This window comes from Sylvia atricapilla, chromosome 7 (genome assembly GCF_009819655.1).
Source record: "Sylvia atricapilla isolate bSylAtr1 chromosome 7, bSylAtr1.pri, whole genome shotgun sequence".
NCBI classification, from domain to species: domain Eukaryota; kingdom Metazoa; phylum Chordata; class Aves; order Passeriformes; family Sylviidae; genus Sylvia; species Sylvia atricapilla.
The window spans coordinates 7,027,267-7,048,817 of NC_089146.1; the positions used below are offsets into that span (position 1 = coordinate 7,027,267).

The window sequence follows — 21,551 nt, forward strand, 5'->3', positions numbered from 1 at the left end:
TAAATGTATTTTTAATATTTCTAAATTTAACCCAACATCTACTTTGACAAGACCATTAAAGTTTTGGTTGGTTTTAAAAAAGCCTAAATAAAATATATCAGACCTGGATACCCAAATAGGTCATATTTCAGTGATGCAGAAAAACAGAAAATAAAGGCTTGCTGTGTTAACAGTGACACTAGGATGCTTTTTGGAAAAAATAGTCAAGTGTCTCTCTGGAGTTTGTCACACCTATAATAAAAGCATTTTGGAAAAAAAGATTAAAAAATCAGGAACATAAAGACTAGCAATATTTAAAATTTAAATTTTCAGCTTCTGCTGTGAGGTTCATGGCCCTGTGGTGGCAAGCAGGGATTCTGTCACAGGCCCTCCTCCTCAATGTGTCTTTGCTCTTTGCGAAGGTTTTATTTTCCTGGGTGAATCTAATGCTTTTTGCAGACGTATTGCTCTGCCAGTAACTCTCCAGCATGTCCATTATCATGTGTTTGCTCTGCCATGCTGGACATTAATATGCAAGACTCTCTAAAAAAGCATTTGTGCCGGAGTGCTCCTGCAGCTCTGGCAGCAGTGTCAGCAGCTGGGGTGAGGTGACAGCCCAAAGGGTGACAGGGCTGTTTCAGAGATCTGTGGAGAGCTCTCTGCCACCTTTAAATAAATGGCATGGCTCTGTGATTTTGTCATTTTCCCTCACTAGGGCACTGTGTTTGAATTGTCATTCACACAACGTTCTGACAGATCCCTGAACAAGTGCTCATCTAAAACTGCCAGTCTTAAAACTCCATTTATTCCTCCCCTCTGCTGAGGAGTTAAAAATTAAAACAAGCCTCTGAATATTCTTCTGCACCTCTAGATTGTTTTACTTCGTGGCTGTTCACTCAAAACACAGGGTGTTTTTCCAGGTGTTGGCTTCCCAACACCTGATTCTGCATTTTTACACATGCTGGTCAATATGATCTCTCCCTGGTTTTATCCTTGAATGCTAAATGGTGGCAGAAATGTCTGCTCCTGAGCATCAGGCTCTGAATCTGCCCTCCTATCTATAAAACGAAACGAAGGTGGCAAGTCTTTATTATGTGATTAAAGAAGGTGTCAATACTGTGATAATGGCAGCTTTATGGATATTTAAGAACTGATAGCTAAGCCAGGTGATTTTCTAGTAAGTCAATTGCTGTTCACCTTAGAGAAATGATTTACTGCAGTTTAGAGAATTTCTGTTAATCAGATAAGCCATCTTAATTGCACAGATAATGGCTTACTGACAAGTACAAGATAAAACATGTAATTTTAACCTTGAGTCCAAGTGGTAATTTGTTACAAATTTAAAGGCAAGTGTATAATTTATTTCTTTGCTTTGGAGAGTGGATCTCATTGCTCGTAAAAATATCCCTGATTGATAGCATGATAAGACTGACTTTTTATTGGCCGATATCACCAGACTGTTTTGTTACACACCTTGGAACTGCACTCACAGTCATCCTTTGTGCTCAGATTTGGATGCTGCTGGGTAGGTGTCTTTTCAACAGCAGAAATGTAGCTTATTAACTCCTGCTGATGAAATGCAGAGATCTCTGTCTAGCAGTCTATTGAATAAAGGTAGTTCTCAAAATTAACTTTTTTGACTAGGGGGCGTAGCAGTGTCTGCCAGCAACTTTCCATTTATCACCAAGGAAATTCTACAGGATTTGCTTACTGACTTTTCAGGCCTTGAAAAGGTACCAATTTGAAACTATCACAGTACAGAGAAGTAAAAAACAAGTATCAAAGGGTGATTCTTTGTATGAGTAAAAAGAAAAAATTACTTGGAGATGAAAAGTGCAGATCTTCTGGCGCAATGAAATATCAATTTATGATTTTGATCAACATATTGTAAGGGAGTGCTCACGAACCAGGCAGATCAATAGATGTAAATGTCACAAGTGAGGTTGTTCGTGACCCTGAGCAAAGCAAAGGTTTGCTTTCATGTGGATGAATATTCAGTGCTGGAAACCTTGGACTAGTGCTGGAGCACAGCTGTGTACAAAACAGACCCCAAACCCCCTATTTAAGGTGAGTTGTGAGACAGAGTGGAAGCTGATATGTGGATGAGAATTCAGGGCAGAACTGTGTATCTCATGAGAGTAACCTAAGAGAGGATACCCAGCTAACTTTTACTGGGTTTGTCCAGGCGTTTGCTCCCTTTTGCCTTAGCCAAAAAAGTGGGGGAAAAAGCCTTTCAAAGCTGCCATCCTTTTGCCAGCAAGTTTTGTAACAGGGCAAGCCTGTGCGTGTATCATGTGTTCTGACCACTCTGCAAGATCTTTGTCATGCTAATATTTTAAATAATTCAGTGGCAGGGAAGATGCAGTGTGATACTTAATATCATAAAATAGCGATAAAACCACAATTCATCTCAAGTTTCACAATATCCACAAATAGGTGAAGAAAGTGGGATAGTAAATGCTTGTTTCTTAAAGCAGATAGTTGAACAGATTAAAGGTGTGGTGGTGAATTGCTCCTCCTTTTATTCCAGGCATTTGGAGGAGAACCTCTTGGTTTTAAATTTTGGAAATGAAAAATGAGAGTATCATTTGTCCAGGACCTTGCATGAGTGAACTCTCCCCTGTTCATCGAGCAACAACGAGGGATGTGAGCTGCCCTCAGCAGCAAACAGATTCATGTCAGCTAGGACTATTGGAAAGATGGAAGAGCTCCTCCTGTCAAGGAAGGCACAGCATGTCACAGTCATAAACAGAGTGAAGAAAAAGGGAGCAGAGGTTTGGCAGAGAGATGGGGAATTTCTATCCACAAATACACTGTAGTGCCTCATGACTCCAATCCTCCCAGCTTCCAACATTGCTTCCTCTTCAGTTTCTTTTCAGTTTCTCAAGCCATGTATTTTCACATGTCATTTTCTCTTCCAGCTGAAATAATGCTTTATGCTTTCAGTTTGCAAGGAAACTGCTAATCAATCCCTTTTATTTTCATCTCTTCCCTTCCCACATTTCTTCATCTTGTTTTCTCTTCATATATATAAATTTGTGTTGCAGTTGATATTGGTATTGACCTTGAGGTTTCTTTCTTCAAGAAAGGAGATTTTTCTCAGGTGATCTCAATGCTGCTGTTCTTTGGCTGCCTCCTTTTTTGTTTTAAAAGAGGAGCCCAAGATGCAAGAATTCAGTAGCAGTCCTTGTCCACCTGCAGGAGACAGTGGAGAGTGCACATCGATGTATATGCCTATGTAGAAAAGTAATTTCCAAAGAAGAATGAGCTTTGCTTGTGTTTTCTTGCATACATTTTCAATTAAAACAGAATGGGTTTTAGACCAGCGTGGGAAACTGTAGCTAAAGATGATATGTGTTTGAGCAGGGTATTTTTAACATTGATATTCCCTGTTAAGGAAATCCTCATATGTTTCTGCATTTCTCAATTATTAGCTTTGTGCTCGTTTTTTACCAAAAAAAAAAAAAAAAAAAAAAAAAAAAAAAAAAATTGCAAGTGCACTAGAAGCAAGCTGTTTAGGATGGTGATTTAACCTAACCTTAGCTTTTTTTTTTTCAGTACTCCTAGCTTTTTCTTTTGAAATGAACTGTGAAATACATAAATACCAGCAGAAATGCACAACTTGCTGTCTTGAATTGTCATTCTTTGACTGTATAGCAACATTAGAGACTTTTGGAAAAACAGTACTGATACTATGTTTGTAAAGTTGTGTTTATATCTCAAATCCAAATCATCAAGTAATTTAATTTTCTTTGGAAACTACCAGTAGTATTTGCATGTGGTTGTCCTGGAAGAAACTTAAAGAAGCAGAACAGTTATTTGTGATTCATAAAACCAGCAATGAGTGCTGTTGGGGGAAGGAGTGGGGGAGATGAGCACGTGGTTTGGTGTAATTGTGGGGTACAGCTGCAGTCTCACGTTGATGGTTCTGCTTTCTTTTCATCAGCTGATTCCTAGGTTTGGCTTTTGAAATAAAAAAAAAAAAACAAACCCAAAACATTTTCTTAAGTGTGTGAATTCACTTTGTGGTCAGTGGTTTGTCCTAAGGGTGATGATAAATGTGTAGGAGGAGATTGTGTCTGGCTGTGTGTTGCTGGGGTGTCATGAAGGAGTCAGTGAGTGCTGGAGCAGCTGTGAGCCCCAGGAGCTGTGCTTCCCAAGGAACTCGGGCACCTCTGGGTGCTCAGGTGCCTCGTGCCAGCTGGTAAGCACAGATGTTAAAGGTTTATGAACCTTTATGATCTCTCCAAAACAGCGTAAGTTCAGTTAGCCTGCAGCCTTCACCTGCACAAACAGATTTGAAAATCTCACTCAAAAGTGGTCACATTTGATACGCTGTGAATTCGTGCAGTGAGTTCTTGAAATCTTGGCAGTGAAGCTGAAGTTTATCAGAGGACTGAGGTGCTGTGAAGCTATCATAGTTTTGCTTCAGTGTTTGCAAATCTAGTCACTGTACCCAGAGCCGTAGACCAGACTAAATGGCTCAGATCCGTAGACAAATATGGGGAAAAGGAATGCCTGGCACAGACATTTAAGCTGTTCAGTATGAAACTCTGGCAAGGGTCCATCTCCATTTTTTTTAAACATTATACTTCCAAACTTTGAGGTTTGGTGTTCTATCTTTTTTTTTTGTGTTGTTTTGGGTTTTCTTCCCCTTTTCTCCCTGTCTCCCTGCATTCCTACTCTCCCCAGGTTTCAGGAGGGTAGCTTAATATTTTTTTTTTTTTTTTTTTGACACAACAGGTGTAAGTTCCTACTTTTCAATCCCTCTTCTTTTACATCCAGTCATTAAGTTATGGAATCAGCCACAGAATGTGATGTTAGCAGTTGCCTAAATTACCTCCCAGTACTCAAGAGGATGATCCTGTATTTCTTTCTCTTTGGTTCTGGAGGTTCAGCCCAAGCTGGTGCTTGCCTGGGGATGGAGTTGCTATGTGCAGTGGTTTGATATGATGGGTGATTGTGAAGGGTGGGACAAGGCAGTCTTTCATTACCAAATAGAAGTTGCCTCACTGCGGGTTTTAAACTATTTATTTCTTTTTAAACATTTCAACTCCATAGGTGTTAATTGGAGCAGGGACTGGACCTGGCCCAGTCCACAGCAGCCAAGTACCATTCTGTGTGTGATGTGATCAGGGTTTCAGTCTAAACCTGATGATCTCCCATGTTTTTAAAAACTTACATGTTCTCCTTGGTCCCAGCTGTGCTGGAAGATACAGCTACCATAGAAACTCTCCTATGTATTAGTCCGTATTTCAGTACTTTCCACTGAATTACTCTAGGATGGATCACTTGCCAAAATCTTGAACTAAGATTAGTCATGACTGTAATGGTGCACAAAATCTGAATGTTTCTCCTGATCAGACACTGTAATGAACCATTAGAATCTACACCAGCTCTGAAAGACAGAGATGTGGTGATAAATTTGTCATAAATATGATTTTGGTTCCCGTGCTTTTGTGCCACTTTCATATCTGTGCTTTTAACTTCATACCAGAACCTTACCAAAATGGTTGGATTCTTCAGACTGTATTCAGGTAAGCCAAGGGAATGTCATGTGATAAAGCCTAAAAACCAATATAATCTTGTTTTCAAGATACTCCCTCTGAGATTCATTTAGTACAAGTGAGAAAGTGGATATTGCCAATTTTTCTCAATTTTGAACACTGTTGAAATCACTTAAAGCCCATCTGATCTGTATAAATAAAACTTAATACTGTCCTTGAGGCTAACTAATTAAAGAGAGGAATCTGAATGCATTAATATTAATGAGAAATCTATTGATTTTAATAGTAAGGGATTGTGTTCAGTGTCATGGATTTTAAGTCTTTGTGAAGTGGATGACACTTTTTAATCCCTTGTGAAGTGAACGTCACTTTCGTATGTCATTGTTTCAGAAGTACTTAATGTGTTAATACAAGAAACTAAATTATTAGAAATTTTTATGATAGCGATCTTATCGTATAACCTTTAGCATTAGAGCTAAATGCTGGTAGGAATTGGACTGCAAAAGACAAGAAAGCCAGCACATATAGCCTGCATAGCAGTCTGCATGCTTAGACTTTATACAGGGTTCTGGTTCTCCTTTGAGGGACAGTTGTGAGACAAGACACCCCAAATTAAAGTATAAAAGTATGGACTTTAAGTCCTGCAGATAAATTAAATTGAAATAATGGCTTATATGCCTCATTTCCATAAGAGGATGATCTCTGCTAATTTTATATTGATCTTTTACTTTAAAAATCATACCCCAATAAAAACAAAAAACCCAAAAGCTTTTATAATTAGAAGAAAAAACCCAAACTGATTTCAGAGACTTGGGAAACCATTTGGAATGCCGTAGTTCAGCTCCCTCCAGTAAAAGGTGATTGACATTTTTCATTTTGCATTTATAATAAATTGGAATTAGCCTGTTGAGAGGACTGTAGCAAAGAAAATATCTAGTGTGTGCTGCACAGGAGTAAAAAAAAAATACCCAGGAGCATGTGTGAGGAGATGAAGGCACATCTCTTCTCAATCTTCTCTTGCAGGTTGTTGCTTGGTACCTACCCAGGGTTTCCTTGGTTGCTTTTGTCTAAGTGACATCTGGGGTTTTCACTTAGTCTTAAATCATCTTTGGGACATCAGTAATCAGCTTTTGAACTTCAATTAAGGTTAATGCACTTTGAGGGAAGTACACCAAGTGGCCCCCAGGGACCTGTTGAGCGTATGTGCACAATGGTATGTCTGATGCACTTTTCAGGATTAGCCAAGTATACTTCAGTAGAAGGGAAAGAGGATGGCTTTTGTTAAACTCTTGTGCTTCTATAACAGATCTGCTAAATATGATGAGTTTTTACTCTAAGTGGATCTAAACCTATTTCTGAAATTGGTGTGCTTTGTTTGGAGATTTACTTTCAGAATACCTAATGAGACTTTTGGTCTCTGCCTTTTCTGTCAGCAGCACTTTTTACAATGCTACTAAGAAAATGCAATGAATGCAGTAAATGTCGCTGGAAAAAGTTCAGAAGGTTGACAAAAAATTTGCTGCTGTTTTGAGACCTGGAAGTTTCACATACATACCCTTAAAGGAAATGCAAGGGGAGGGGTTGAAAATTATCTGCCAGGAATTAAATAAAGAGGTTCCCCAGATGGCCGTAGAGCAGTCAGCTCTCCAGAGGAGAAACAGTGATGCCAGTGTAGAAGTAACCAAACTCCGTGTCAGGGAATACCTTTCTTGTGACTGTCTCTATCTATTCAAGGGCTGTGTGAAAAATTCTGAAAAAGGACTCCTCCTGTGAGTCAAAAGCTCAAGTGTCCAGTTATCCCTTCCACCAGAACTGGTTTATTTTAAGAGCTGTTCTGTGTTTACCTGTCTGCAGTAGGCCCCAGGGATGAACTCTTGCTGTTAAAAACAGAACAGTCTCAGAGCTCCCCAGGTGTTCCATCATCCATCTGAAAGCAGTGGGACAGGCAGAAATCTTGTTCTGATTCTCTCTAGCTGATCAATTGGCTAATGGGATGTGAAATACGGAATACTCTTGTCTGCAAGATGTTTGCCATCTGTCTGTCCCTTGGAAGCAGATGAAGGTGTCTGAGTTCCTTGGGAGAGAACACGCAATAAAGCCTTTTTGCTGGCTCTGAGCAGCTGACATCTGTAAATTCTTGTACAGTGGAATAGGAATTAGGCTGACAAGACTGAAATCCTTTGTGTTTGACTCACCAGTGCTTGTGGACTGGAGGAGTAAGATAGCTCCTCTTGTATCTTATTACAATTATTTTGTCATAATGAAGCAAATAATAGAACAGGTTTCCGCAGGAGAGGACACTCTTGTGTTTGAAATGGCTCCTTTTGTTAGGGCAGTCTAAACTTCAGTTTGTTCAATGAGTCGTGTTATCTGCTAATACGTATCAGCATAATTAAGCGTAATAAAAAATAATTGTTTACAAGTAAATATGCTGAGAAGTGCAGTATTTTTTAAAATTACATTGTTCCTAATGCTTTAAAAGACATCTAGAGAACTATTTTTGTGGAACGAGTACATTTTCTATTTGTGGTTTCTAAAGGTCGTTCCATTATCAACTTGTCTTGAGGATTTATTGGTGCTCACAACAATTTTAAACACATTTCCTTCATAGTTCCATTTCAATACTGAAGTTTATTCTTGCTATACTTATTGCTGTTGGTATTTCTTCCTGCTGTAAAACAAAAGTTAGTGATAACCTTGCCTAAGGAGTTGTTTTTGCTGTCAGCTGAGTGATATCCCCTTGTCACCTGTTTACTCATCTCTGTTTTCATTTTTTTTCCTATTGAAAGAACAGGTTATTTTAGGAAGTGGAAGAGTAAAAAATCACCTAGAAAAGTTTTGTGAAAGCTACTATGAAATGCATGAGTTTCATATAAATTTTCTTCTTCCTAGCCCCTCTTTGATATTGATATCTGTAGCAAAACACTACTGTCTGCTTGCCCTTGGTTTCTGTGAATACTTTTTTGGCAGATCTACTGTGTGAGAAATTCTTTACCTGTAGTCTGAAAGACTCCTTGCTGTGGGCTGGAAAGCACTTTGTCACAACAGTACTAGACTTGTACTGCTTGAGAGAGGGGAAGAAAAATATAGGGCATGTGTGACTCTTGTACTTTCTTGGTGGTTTCAGGAGCTTGGAGAGAGCAGGGTGACCCTCAGTCAGACCACAGGAAGGTCTTTAGCTTCCACACTGGGGTGTTCCTGCCCATCCCATTCTCAGATGGAAAATCAGTATGTTAGAAGGCGAGCTCCTTTTCAGGGCTGTGGCTTCCAGCTGTTTTGGTGGTTGCCCAGATCATTTCTGTCTTCTCTTCACTCACACCTCTGAGCATTTCACTCACATGGTGCCCTGGCTGCAGGCTCCAGGGCCAGCAGAGCTCTTTGGGCTCTGTCCCATTGGGAATACTGTCATCTCAACAGCAGTGCCTGCTTTGGTGCTGGGAAGATGGGAATTTCAAATAGAAGACCAGCTCTTGACCAGTTTGCCCTGCCCCATCCTCTGCAAAGTTGGAAAAACTGCTGCAAGAAGTGATTTTGAATTTCTGCAGATTCACCTCCAAGAGGAAAGTATGGCTGCCACTTGGCTCTGGCTAGTGAGTGTTTTTGAAAATGTGGTGATGAAGAAAACCTTAGAAGTAATGTTTTCCAGTGACTGAATGTTTTGCTTTATACTCCATTTGTGCTTCTGTAAATTGTGAAGCACAAGGGTAGGTTAAGAACTTTGGTTGACAGAAAGAATTTTGGTGAAGCCCATGGAGCTGTGGTTTTTTGAGTTATTTTTCCTGCAAGTTTTTATAGTGCTAAATTTTATTTAAATGCTCTTGTGGTTTACAGTCCCACAGACTGTTCTATTATTGTTTATAAACATAAAAAGGGCTTACGTGTTTTCATAACCATGATTGAAAGAGCTCGCTGCTTTCGTAGCATGACAGTGCAAGTTAGGGTCTGCACCAAAGTATGTTCATTGACGTGTAATTTTTAAATGATTTTACTGTTTCAGGAGGAAAAGGGTTGTGGCAAATTAGTGTTTTAAAAGGAAGGGAAGTGCTTAAAAGGAAGGGAAAATGCCTCCTGATATTAAGATGTTTACTTGGGTTTGTGTATTACTTAATGCAGTCTTGTATTATAATTTTTTTTTCTTTGTTATGCCCCATGTCGTATTAAGGCAATATTTTTGTGGAGTTTTGGTCTAAATCAGAAAAATACTTACAAAGCTGTTATTATATTCCAGTTTCTCATCTTTCCTTCAGAAATAGCTTTATAAGCTTAAGTTTCATTTCAAGTCAGTGAATCACACATTCCTGTGTGCTGTGGCTGTTTTGAAACAGGCTTTAAGACATTTTGTGCTTCATTCTTTAAGAAATGTTGCCCAGTATGCTTTAAAGGCTGAGAGGGGAAAGAGTCTCAATCTTCATGTCTTCTGAAGCTAAATTTGCCTTTAGGGAAACTGAATGGGTGTGTAAGGGAAGGGACAGATTGGACTTGTGTGTTTTATTACAGGGAGTGGATGGGTGCAAGTTTGACTTTTTTTGAGAGGTTTCGTTGTCATTCTTTGTGGAAGAGGTATAAAATCCAAGATTCAGACCAGGTAACTGTTGTAGCCCATGCCATTCAAAGAGCTGGACTGGAGGAGAAACCCCAAACAAGTCCTCAGGAGTGTTTCCAAGAGGAAATAAGAGACAAAGGAGATGAGTTACAGTCTCGGCTGGTATCTTCCCTTCCTAAATGTGTTCTCTGGGCTCCTCTGAGACAGCTCTAAATTTAGGACACGCGTCCACCCCCAGCGTTCTGGAGGCGCCTGTGTGGTTGTTTCAGCAGGCAGGGAGGGCTGTGGCCGCCTGTGCTCCAGCTGGAAGTCTGCCACCCCGCTCCATGGTTCACTGCACCAGGCATGGGAGACAGCGACCAACATGACTGGCAGTGTTAAAAAGGAATTACTCACTGAGCTCAGCTCAAATCTTGCCGCCCTTGCACTCCCCAGTCCCCAGCCAACACCACAGGCAGCGAGGCCATTTGTTTATTGCACCCCTTGCCCTTCTGCAGTTCCCTCCTTGCTGTGACAAGAGCCCACCATGCAAACCAAGGGGTTAGTGACAGTGAAGACAAAAGGAGATGGTGTTTGCTTTCTCTGTGACTGCTTAAAGTTTGATATGACGGCTTAAATACTCACCTGCCCCAGGACATATGCCTATGTCAGTGTTCAGACTCGGGGTGTCATGTCTCTTTGCTCAGGGTGTTCGTCTGTCTTTGAAATATTTTAGTGTAATAAAATTATTTTCTAAGCTTTTTCTCTTTTTGTTCCTTTTACCTTTGTCCTGAAGAAAATAAACTGATATTACTCAGATTTTCCCTGTTTTGAGCCTGTCAGAACTCTTCACATTTTTTCAGTTAACCGTTTTGTGAAATCCTGTGCAGGTTTTTTATTTCCCAGTAGGGTTTGGTTTCTGGACAGTGCTGAAGAAAACTCTTTGGATTAAGGTGGAGAAACATTTTTTAACTAGGTGTGTCTTCCTGAGTGATGAGTAATGGGATGGCTCGGTCCACATTCCTATTCCCTAGTGCCTCTGATTGTTACAACTGCTTTACCCTGGAAGTCAAGTGGTTTATAGGGAGGACTCTCCCCTCGGTGCACAGGGCACCCTGCACCACAGTGGGGTTCTTTGACTTGCCTTCCTTTTGGCTCTCGACAAGTTTTTAACAGACTGCTCTGTTCCAGCGGTTTTGTGCACTGAGATTTGTCAGAAACTCAATTGTTTCCTGCCAAAAAACCTGTCTATCTTCTATTGCCAGAGAACAGCTTGCTTGCTCCTAAGAGTTTTATTCTTTGTCACTGGAATATTGTGAACAAAGATATTGCAGGATATGTCTAAACATGACTCTGCTGTTCTGATTGAGAGCTTAGTAGTGCTGTGTATGACAGTGATAACCACCCTTTGTGCCCCAAGCTCCACTGAGGAAACTGAAGTGAACCTTGGGGTGTTTGGCTTTGTCTTTTGTAAATAGCAAAATTTTATGGAGCATTTAATCATCTGCTTTAACACCGTCTGAGAGGTTGATGATGTTGTTCATATCAGAGTTTGAGGGAATTGTAAATGTGATTACATGATGCTAATTTTGTTTCCCTCTCTAATAACGTTTTCTGCGTGAACTGGAAGTGTGCTGATTAAGTGTTTTGGTATTGTTGGTTGCCTAAACCACATCTGTGTTTTGTTCTACTGATGTTTTGTTGGAATTGAAATTATGAACATAGTTTTGGCAATACTGCCCATTTTTAGCTAAGTCGTCAATAAAATCTGGCTTTTATTTGCATAGGTTACTTCAATGGTAATACATCCTTGCCCATGAGGAACAGACATAGGCATAGTTACACTGTGTTTTAAACAAAATACTTGCATGGTGAGCTCTAGAAGTGTGGCCAGCCAGCTGCCCTGTGATGTGCCTGCAGAGTTTCTATTTAGAAGATGCTCTGTGCAGTAACCATCTCAAATATGTTCATTAACAGTCTCTTGGATGAGGACAGGAATACACAAAAAAAGGCATTCCAAAAAAGGACATGTTATGATCCCATTGTGGAGGAGGACCAAAGTGTTTGGTCTAGTGCTGAGCAAGACAACTGCCAGAGGTATCTTAGAGGGAAAAGGAAGTTTTTAACTCAAATCTGACTGTGATAATCCAAGAGGGTGAGCACCCTGGACGAAGTTGTGATACTACTTATGTATCCTAAGCTTATCTAATAGGGCTCCTGTGTTAAACCTGTGAACTAAACACACTTGTAGATGCTTTAAAAACCTGAAATTCTGATGTTCTTCCTGACTACTTTATTTCAGCTGAGTGGATTGTCCTCACTCACACTGGGGAAAGGCCCACACTGTGCCTGTGCTGCCAGGAGAGCTGCTCGTGCATTCTCAGCTTCTGGGGACACTGGTGTGTGCTGGAACTCCCCCAGTAACGCCCACTGCCCTTTCCAGGGATGCTGCTAAAACCATTCCTAGGACTTGAGAGCCCCCATGGGTGTTTTTTGGTTTCACTGCCCCGTGTGTGCGCAGCTTTCCATGTGATGACAGTGAGGGCAGGGGATGGCTCTGGGGCTGGGAGAGGCGCCAAATGTCTGGGCTTGGCATCCAAATCATGCCATGGAAACTGGATCGCTCCTGCCTGGGCTTATTGTGGTGTTCCTTCCCTTCTTAAATGCTCAGCAGAATCTGTGAAACAGTGATCTGTGCTTTAAGGAACAAATGGTTTGTACCCAGGGTGCTACGTAGTGTAAGTAAACAGAGATTGCTCCTTTTTTCTCACAGGACTGTGTGGAGAATGACTCTGCTGCATCAGTGATTAGTGGAAAATAAAATTGAGGTTTTCTTGAGAGTTTTTTGCTGGTGGTTTGTGATTTTTTTGTTTGGTTTTTTGGTTTGTTTTGTTTTTTCTAACTGTAATCTCCCATGTGTTATAATCTGAAAAATATCAAATATTTACTTAGAAACTTGGGTAAAATGGCTGTAATTGAAAAATTTACTTGAAAAAGAGGGGTAAGCACCACAAGAAGCATTTGTGAGCTGCATGAAGTATCTTAAATTGTCATCATAATGCTGGCACTTGAAATATTGGCCTAAGTTTTATTTTTATGCAAAGTAAAAGTGTTGTTCTAGTTGATTTTAAAAAATCATCTGATAGCAAAGTGTTTTGATTTAATTTTTTTACTATCCCCTTGTTTTTTTCTTTTCCTTTAACTGGACTGCTTGTAGAGTAGAGAAAGAGAAAGGGCACTGGTGCAACTTTTGCTTGGAAGAACAGAATGAAAAGTAGTAATGGGAATTGCATGTGTTTGTAAAATAAAAGCTCCATAGTCCAGAATGGGATGGTCTTGAACAGCTTTGGATGTAGTGGATTTTACTCGGTTTTTTATGTTGGTAAGTGATAACATTAAAAAATAGTATTGTGAATCAAAAATTAAATAAGAATGTAAGAGTAGATCCATGTTTTTAAGGGAAGAAAATACAGAGGTTACTGTACTATCTGAGGAAAATGGAGCAAGGATGTAGTAGCACTGACAGAAGGCAATTTTATCAGTATTAAGTCCCTGAGTGAAGAAGAGTCTATATATTGTGATTTTTTTTTTTTTCCCCCCCCAAGTGTCAAGCCCATGTGAAGACGAAAGCCTAGCAGGAAATAATCTGACAGCCTAAATGACACAAAACCAGGCAGTGCAAATGTGAACTGAGTGTTTTTATGGAGTCTTGTAGTTAGCATGCATTTTCAAGCTTTCTTTGCGACCTATTTGTGTGTGGTATTTGTCTTCATGTATATGTATAATGCCACCTGCTCTGTGCCTCTGAAACCTTCAGGAGAGCAGCTTAAAGGAACCTTCAAGTGTCTTTCTGTATGAAGCATCACTGGGTGTTTTGAACATAGATCTTCTCCATGCTGAAATTTCTACCTCAGCAAAGCACGTCCCCGCTTTCTCAGAATTTATTTCAGAATTCTCTAAGATCTTGCAGTGTTTTTAATATGGAGATAAATAGAACTTCAACGATAATAATGGAATTTTCTGTTTTCTTATGTGTGTTGTTCTGCAGGTTAAAGTGGGTAGGAAAAAACCAAACCCAGAAGCATCATTGTCTGGGCAGATTTTTTCAACATGAATCGTGCTTTTAGCAGGAAAAAAGGTAAGTAATTTAGCTTATGTTTCATGGAGACATAAATGCCCTGTAAAATCCTTGAGAATATTATGAATTTTATAAGAAAAAACTTAATCATTGCACTGAATTATGTATATAAAAATGAGCAGCCTTCCAGAAGATGTACAGAGCAAAGCATTCTTGATTGGTAGTTACTGAGCTTTCTGCATTCTAAGGCTGAATTTGAATTTTGTGTATTTTTTTACTGCAGGATGTGTGCACACACACACATATAAATACATAAAATACACATTCTGTTTTCTATTTTTGCCTGCACACACCAAAGGAGGTGCTGGAGGGTTTTAGAACTTCTAAGAGTCAGTGACTTTTCTTTTTATATATATATATGTATATATATATTCATTGGATTCTTATTCATGGGGAAGCTCTGTTTTCAAACTGTGTTTAATATACTTGAACTCATGCAGCAGGGTATTTTTAGCTGTAAGAAGCTATTCTGGATTTGTAGCAATCTGAAATGGCATGCTTTCCAAAAGGATATCAAAGCAGTAAATATTCAGAGTTATATATGTTGCATCTCTGGCTTTCTTAGTCTCTTTTCATGGCCTCTTTATGATTAAACATAAGTCTTTAGAAGGAGCATTAGGAATGCAGCTTTTTATTACTGACAGCTTTGTTGCCATTTCCTATTTGTTTTTAAGGTAGAAAATACTCAGTAGGTCTCATTTCTTTATTTTCCATGTTTTCTTCTAAAGGGCCTTAAGTGTGGCACACAGTGAGAGGAAGCCCTTGCATGAATAAGGAGGTGTAACCTGAGTGTAAATGTTTAGTTGAGATAACAAATATTCCTGCTTTGGTATCAATATCAAAGCTGGAAATGAAAGGAATCTGGGTACTTGAGGCAACATGAAGTGACAGCATCACTGCATCCTTGTGTGTCCAGAGCATTTGTTTGTTAAAGCCAGGTCAATCAAGGCAAGAGAAGCAGTCCAGAATATCAGCACGTGATCACTAAAGGAAGATACACTTCCAAAACCTGCAAAATAGGATGAAAGATCTGTTAATACCCTGACAGCAGGAGGAAATAAGCTTAAACCCATAGGGTGTGCTCTTTTTAAGCACTGATGTATTTCCTTTTATAGGTAATTGTAACATTGCTGTCAATAGATCTGTGCTTTCCTGGTGCTTGATAGGGTTGCCAGGCTTCTTCCAGATCATTTGAGAAACCTTTTCATTATTCTTTAATTGTGGATTGATTTATCACAACTGAGAGAGAAACTTGGGGAGTGTAGATTGTTTTGTCTAGGATACCATGTAATTATGTTCCTTTTTTTTCCCTAATGACTTCTGACAATATTTGAAGATCAGCCTGTCATGTTAGAGAAACAGACCAGTTGTGTTTTACTGGATATTTTCTGAGTTTTGACTTGGACCCAGAGTGCTGAAATGCTCTGGCACTATTTCATATTGCCCATGGCAGTTTCTGCACCTTGCCTTTATCATCAGGTTGTGAAGTTGTATCCTCAGTTTCCTGGGTTCATTTGAGGGGGTCTCAATTAATTTCTCTCTGTTTTCATTTCTTCATAAGAAAATTTTTACTAATTTCTTACTAGGTCCTTACCTACATTTTTGGAATCTCATTGTATTCAAAGACATTTGCTTTGTTGTTCAGTTTAATTTTGTGCGCAGTTTTCTTTATCTCAACAAGAAAAAAGTATCATATAAAAGCTGTCAGGTGCAGTGAAATGCAATTAGCGTGGATTCCTAATAATGATTCAGAAGCTGAGAAGGCAGAGGATTCGGTGCTGTCATCCATTTATTTTACTCATAGTAACACTTGTGACATTTCCTTTCTCATACCCTAGGAAAAAAAAAACAAGTTTCAGTTAAGCAATTGTCAAGAATAAAAAGTTACATTTTCTTTTAATTACATTTTCTTTTAATGCAAATTGCAGTTCAGAAGAACTCTGTTCTATCAGTGTTCATGCATAATAACTGCATTTAAAAACAGTTTCAATTGCTGAACTTCCTTTATAGTGTTTGATTTCCCCCCAACCCAGATCTCATAGATACAGTTATTTCCACTTCTTGATGGATTATTTGGGGGTTTCTTCTGTCCACAAGGATGGTTTGAGGCATTAACTGTGACTGCTGTGGCTTCCCAAGCAGTTCTTGCTAAACCCCAAACCAATTTCCAGCTGGCTGTGCTGGTAGTGTTTGTGTGAATTACAATTTGCGCCACTCTGTTACCTTGAAGCCACAAAAACGAAGCCTGAAATCCGTAGGATTGTGAGGGGAATTCAAATGGGTGTAGGTGACAGTTTGATAATAGCCAGAGACCCTTTCTGAATTGGGCAGATTTACAGAATAAACGCTCCCTCATGTTCACTGAGATGATGAGTCGTTTAACAGGATGCACACAGAGGAGGCAGCTGCTTGTGCCATGGCTCCTCTCTTTCTGAACTGGGCACTAGAATGGCTGGGACTGCGCTGTTCCTGCTGATGAGCTCTGCTCTCATGCCACCACCTGATTCAAGCAAAATTTTTCTTCTAAATGTTCAGGAAATTATTTAATTTGCAGACACTGGTAGACAAAGAAAAAAACCATTAAAAGCAAGCTTTCTTTACCTTTTTCCCCCCTTTTTTTTTTTCCTCTGTTGGAGGCTGGATAGCAACCTGTGCTTTCACAAAAGAATTGCCATGAAATGTGAGTTGCTAAGACAGAAAATGAGTCCTTTTTAAAATTAATACTGATCCTTTGTAGGCAAAACTTTCTTATAGAGATGATGTGTGGCATGAGTGTTTATGGAGGGAATCTGTTATGGGAGCAGCAGCTTTGGCATAAATCAGAGCAGTTCTCTTGAGAGCACACATCTCCACTTTCAACATTACTAGTACTTCATTTTAAGGCACAATTTTTACTACAGGTATTGTATCTGCAGCCAGTACTCAGTGTAAGTTTATTTTTGAGGGTGATGGTTTGCACATGAAGTACCCACTTCAGCTGACAAGATCTGCTGAGTGCTCTGGCCTTAAAAAACTCATACAGCCATTGCCTGTCTGACTGCCCAAGATTTAGTACAAACCAGAACTGGTGAGTTTGCTTGTATTTCAATTGGAATTATTTTTACTTGTCTGATAGTCATTTTGGTAGAAGCCTTAATTGATATGTTTAAATCTCAAATTGAAAAAAAAAAAATCAAGCTGTTCATCTTTCATCCTAATAGTGACAATGAAAATTATATGAAAATGTGGAGTTTAAACAAATTCAGCTTGTGTTAGAAAGTACTTACACAGGTAAAGATAAATAAGTGGAATCTTTCAGCAGTCTAGGTTGTGATATCTGGTTTCTTCTGTTACCCATGAGCTTGTATATAACAGGGAAACAAACTGTAGACACTAATACTGGCCAAAAAGTTCATTTTGGGTTTAAAGCTGATATCAGCACTTGCTGTTGTAAGTTGCTTGTTGAAGTATGGAAAAAAACAAAAACAAAAACAACCCACATTCATGTGTGTTGACTCCAGTAGAGTTTGGTTGGACTGACAGATAGGTGTGTCATGGAGAAAATTCTCACTTGCAGAAATACTGTATAACTGTACAAAAGCAAGTATTCTGTTTTCCACTCATTGAGTGCAGTAAATTACAGTGAGAAGGTAATGATATTTTCTTTAAGGATCTCTTTCCTTCTCCCACCAAAACAAGTTGATGAACAACATGTATGTTATTGTTGTTTTGTTTTTACAAAACTTGTGAAAACGTTTGTGTATCTGTCACCCTGTTGGAAGCTTGCCTTTGTGTGTGATTCAGTTTGGGGAAAGGGGTTTTAAAGAGTCCTCTTTACTTTTCATTTTTAATTTTTCCTTTAAAGTCACATGTGGTAGCATGCTCACTTTGAAAGGTTGTGGTGCAAAAAGTCTGTAGTGAAGATGGAAGTCTGTTCAATTTGAAATATGTTTGCATCTTGAGAAATTCAGTCACTCTTTTAAGTAGCTTATGGATATTAATGTAATTCTCCTGTGAGAGATCTCTCTAAATGCTATATTGTTATGTAAATTTTTCTCATTCTTAGTTTATTTGCATCTAAACTGAATTACTTACTTGTTCTTAGTTTAGTGTGGATTTTGTGATGTGGCTTATTTGCATAAACAAAACAGAAAACATTAACTATGGGCGTTTTGTTTTGCTAATTTTTTAGTGAATGGAGTTGCCTCGCATAAATGAATTTGGCACGTTTTGCTAATCCTGCATCCTTCTATTAAAAGATGCTAGTGTAACTGGCAAAATAGGCTGAAATAGCTAGTATTTCCTGGCTTTTGCCTCATCAAAAATGTGAGAGAAAACTACTGTTCTTCCAGACATGGAAATCTTTCCTGAGTGAGGAATGACTGTAATCCAAACCCTTTGCAAGGAAAAGACTGAAGTTGTTTGAGTGACTACAAAACCGTGCTCAAGATGTAGATATATCTGTCTGCTCAAGATGTAGATGTATCTGTCTACTGAATCCCAATGGCTGAAATGGGTGATGCTGTGCAGGATGTACCAGTTGAATTTAGTGTTTTCTTTATTGTGCCCCAGTGGTGCTCCTTCATCACATAAAGAATATCAGCCTTGTTTTTCTTATGACATGAAGTTCAATGTATGTGGGAATCTAAGTTTTCTGGGATTTTTTTCCGTATGATAGCAGTTAATGAGGTAGATAATTGCTGCCAGCTACCAGCTCCTGAGATTGTCTTTACAATGCTAAATGGAATACATCAAAATATAAACCTGTTTTAAATCATGAGTTTCAGCAATAATATTTCTCTGCAATGGCTTTTTATGAGTCTTATTTATGAAAGTGTAGACAGGTGCATTTAATGGGCAGGGGCTAAGATATAAAAAACTGCAGTCCAAGGTTATAGGATGCTCTTTTATGTGAATGGACTGGCTATAATATGATCTTTATTTTTATTACAAACATATGCTGCATTCTAGAGATGAAATTTGGTTTATATTTTATCTCAATGAGAAGACAATAGGTGAAGGCCCAAAAGAGTGATGGGGGTAAGTGTAGTCCTAAAGTAAATACTTTCCTTCTGTTGAGTCTGTCTCACATCAGTGGTTTAAACAAATGGCTAATTGTGTGCTGGACTTCCACATTAAGAGTAATGATTAAAAAAAAAAAAAAAAAACCATAAAGAGGATATACTCGGAGAGTTTTAAAAGAATGTAAGCAGCCATCAGCTTCCCCACTGTGGTCTTCAGATATTCTTGTGGTTGCACTAGGTTTTTTCATAAAAGCATTCACCTTACAGGGGAGAAAAAACCCCCAAAACCAACAACCCAACAAATCAAACTTAGGTTTAAATTTCCGCTTCTGCCCCTACTGCAAAGAAATCTGCTGCTTGAGGTTTATAGGATTTTCTTGAAGAAAACTTTTTTTCAGGAGTGAAGAATGGGAGGAAAAGAGGGTGCTTGTTTGGTATAACAAATATTTCTGTATTCAGCTGGTCTTGACACAAAAATTATTTAATGGTTTTATAACACCTCCACAAAGAAGTCTTAGCATTCCAATTACTGCTTCTTGTCTTTCTAAACGTGGGGTCTTGTGGAAAACCAATATTCAATGGCCAGGTCCCTTTTTTTTTATTTCTGACTCTGTTTTTTGAACTTCTGTGTGCACTATTGGGCTGTGGCAGCACTCATTCGAGTACACCTGCAGGGTTTCCACCTCCATCTGGCAAAGACCCAGTGGTCTTCTCTTGGTGGGATGGGGATGTGCTCAGCCTGACACTTTGTGTGTGTTTGTAAATATTTGTATGCAACTGGACACATATTTATAGTCATATAGTCACATTCTGAAAGCAGAAGGGACAGCTCTAATTGATTAGGAAAAAAAAGGGTTACAGTATGTCTTCAGAGGAGGCATACAGATGAGGAGTGTGGTTTGGAAACCTCTGAAGGATTCTTGGCTCTATGCAGCTGAGCCTGATTTTTCTTTTCTTTCTGGTCATATAAAAATAGGAGGATAATTTCCTGTTGCTTATCTTATCTGTGTTATCTTCAAAAAGCTATTGCAGAACTGATCTTATCTCTTGCCTGCTGTCAGCAATATTCTAGGCAGGTTAACAGTGATATTTACAACAAATAACTATTTGTTACTTCTCCAAAACCTCAGGAGCTGCTTTGCAGAAGATGTGTGCTGCTGAGCCATAGGAACAAATACTGGCTTTGCAGTGGCAACAGCATGAAAGGAGTCTGAAGCTTTTTGGCTTCTACCCTTCTGAAATATACACAGCCACAGCCTAAATACTTGAGTTACACAGGTACATTGTGAGATAACTTTAACTACATACTCATCTGTGTGAAATAAATTAGGGGTGTAACAACCAGGCCTTGATAAGAATCACAATGGCTACTTGATTTCATAAGAATGTGTTATAAAGCTGTAGGAAAATTGCAAAGAACATCCAAAATAGATCACTCAGGAAAACGGTGTTTTGTGGAATCAAATCCTTCTGGCACATAAAAGGATATACCTTAGGTACATAAGCAAGAGGAGGCTAGAGATATGCATGTTTTAGTTGCTCACTTTGGTTGCCCAAACTCCTTTCTTCTCCTTCCAGTCTGAATTTTAAAGAAAGCTCCGCTTAAACTTTTATATCACATTATTTCAGTGTTCTGAAATCAAATAATTAAAATCCTATTTTAATTGTAGATGGAGATTGTCATTTATGCTCCTTTTCGTTTGTTTTGACTGATTTACATAATGTTCTTTAACAGCAAGAAATTCTTCTGAAGCTTGCTTTTCTAAACATCTTTTACAAGTTTAAGTGATACTCCTCCAAATTTATTTTTAGCAATCCTGGAATAGTTCACTGAACTCTTTTTCTACAACAAGACTACAAACGTGAAGTATGGAGTTGGAGGTTTGATCTCTACATATATCTTAGTGAAAGCTTGCAAAAGTGTGATCACTTGAATTATGTTATGACTGTAATCTCCTTTTTGACTTCAAATAGAAGTCTTTATATCAAAGACAGTGGAGCTGCTGTTGTAACTCGGAGACATATAAGGTATGGGCTGAATAGTTCAGATTTATTTTTCTTGGTTTTTTTCCTCTTTGGTTTAGGAGTATGAACTTGTTAAAAGTTCTTAACATCAGCAAATCAAAAGTGCAAAAGCTAAGATTTTGCTAACCACTGGTGAGTTGCACTGACACTTTGATCCTATTTTCCTTTATTGTCAAAACTTACATATTAGCATCCATATCTCAAAAACATAGTATGAAATGTGTAGGCTATGCAGCAAATGTTACGGTTGAAGGAAATGCAAATACTAGGCTTATTTTCATTTTGTAACTATGCCAACCCAGCATTCTGTGACACCATTTTGCGATTATAGCCATCAGCTGTTTAAAACCATTTACAAGGCCCTAAATATTAGGGGA

At 38.8% G+C, this 21,551-nt stretch overlaps 1 protein-coding gene across 5 annotated transcripts in view; it reads left to right on the top strand.

Annotated features, from left to right (window-relative positions):
• GULP1 (GULP PTB domain containing engulfment adaptor 1) overlaps positions 1-21,551 on the top strand; it is a 125,837-nt gene that overhangs the window by 34,453 nt on the left and 69,833 nt on the right. For 4 of the 5 annotated variants that reach the window (XM_066322508.1, XM_066322510.1, XM_066322506.1 and 1 more), the window contains exon 2: positions 14,057-14,146. In XM_066322508.1, the coding sequence (XP_066178605.1) occupies positions 14,119-14,146 (28 nt within the window). In that variant the 5' untranslated portion in view covers positions 14,057-14,118. Of the gene's footprint in view, positions 1-12,763; positions 12,837-14,056; positions 14,147-21,551 lie in introns of those variants that run through there. The other variant, XM_066322507.1, reaches the window with a different exon arrangement.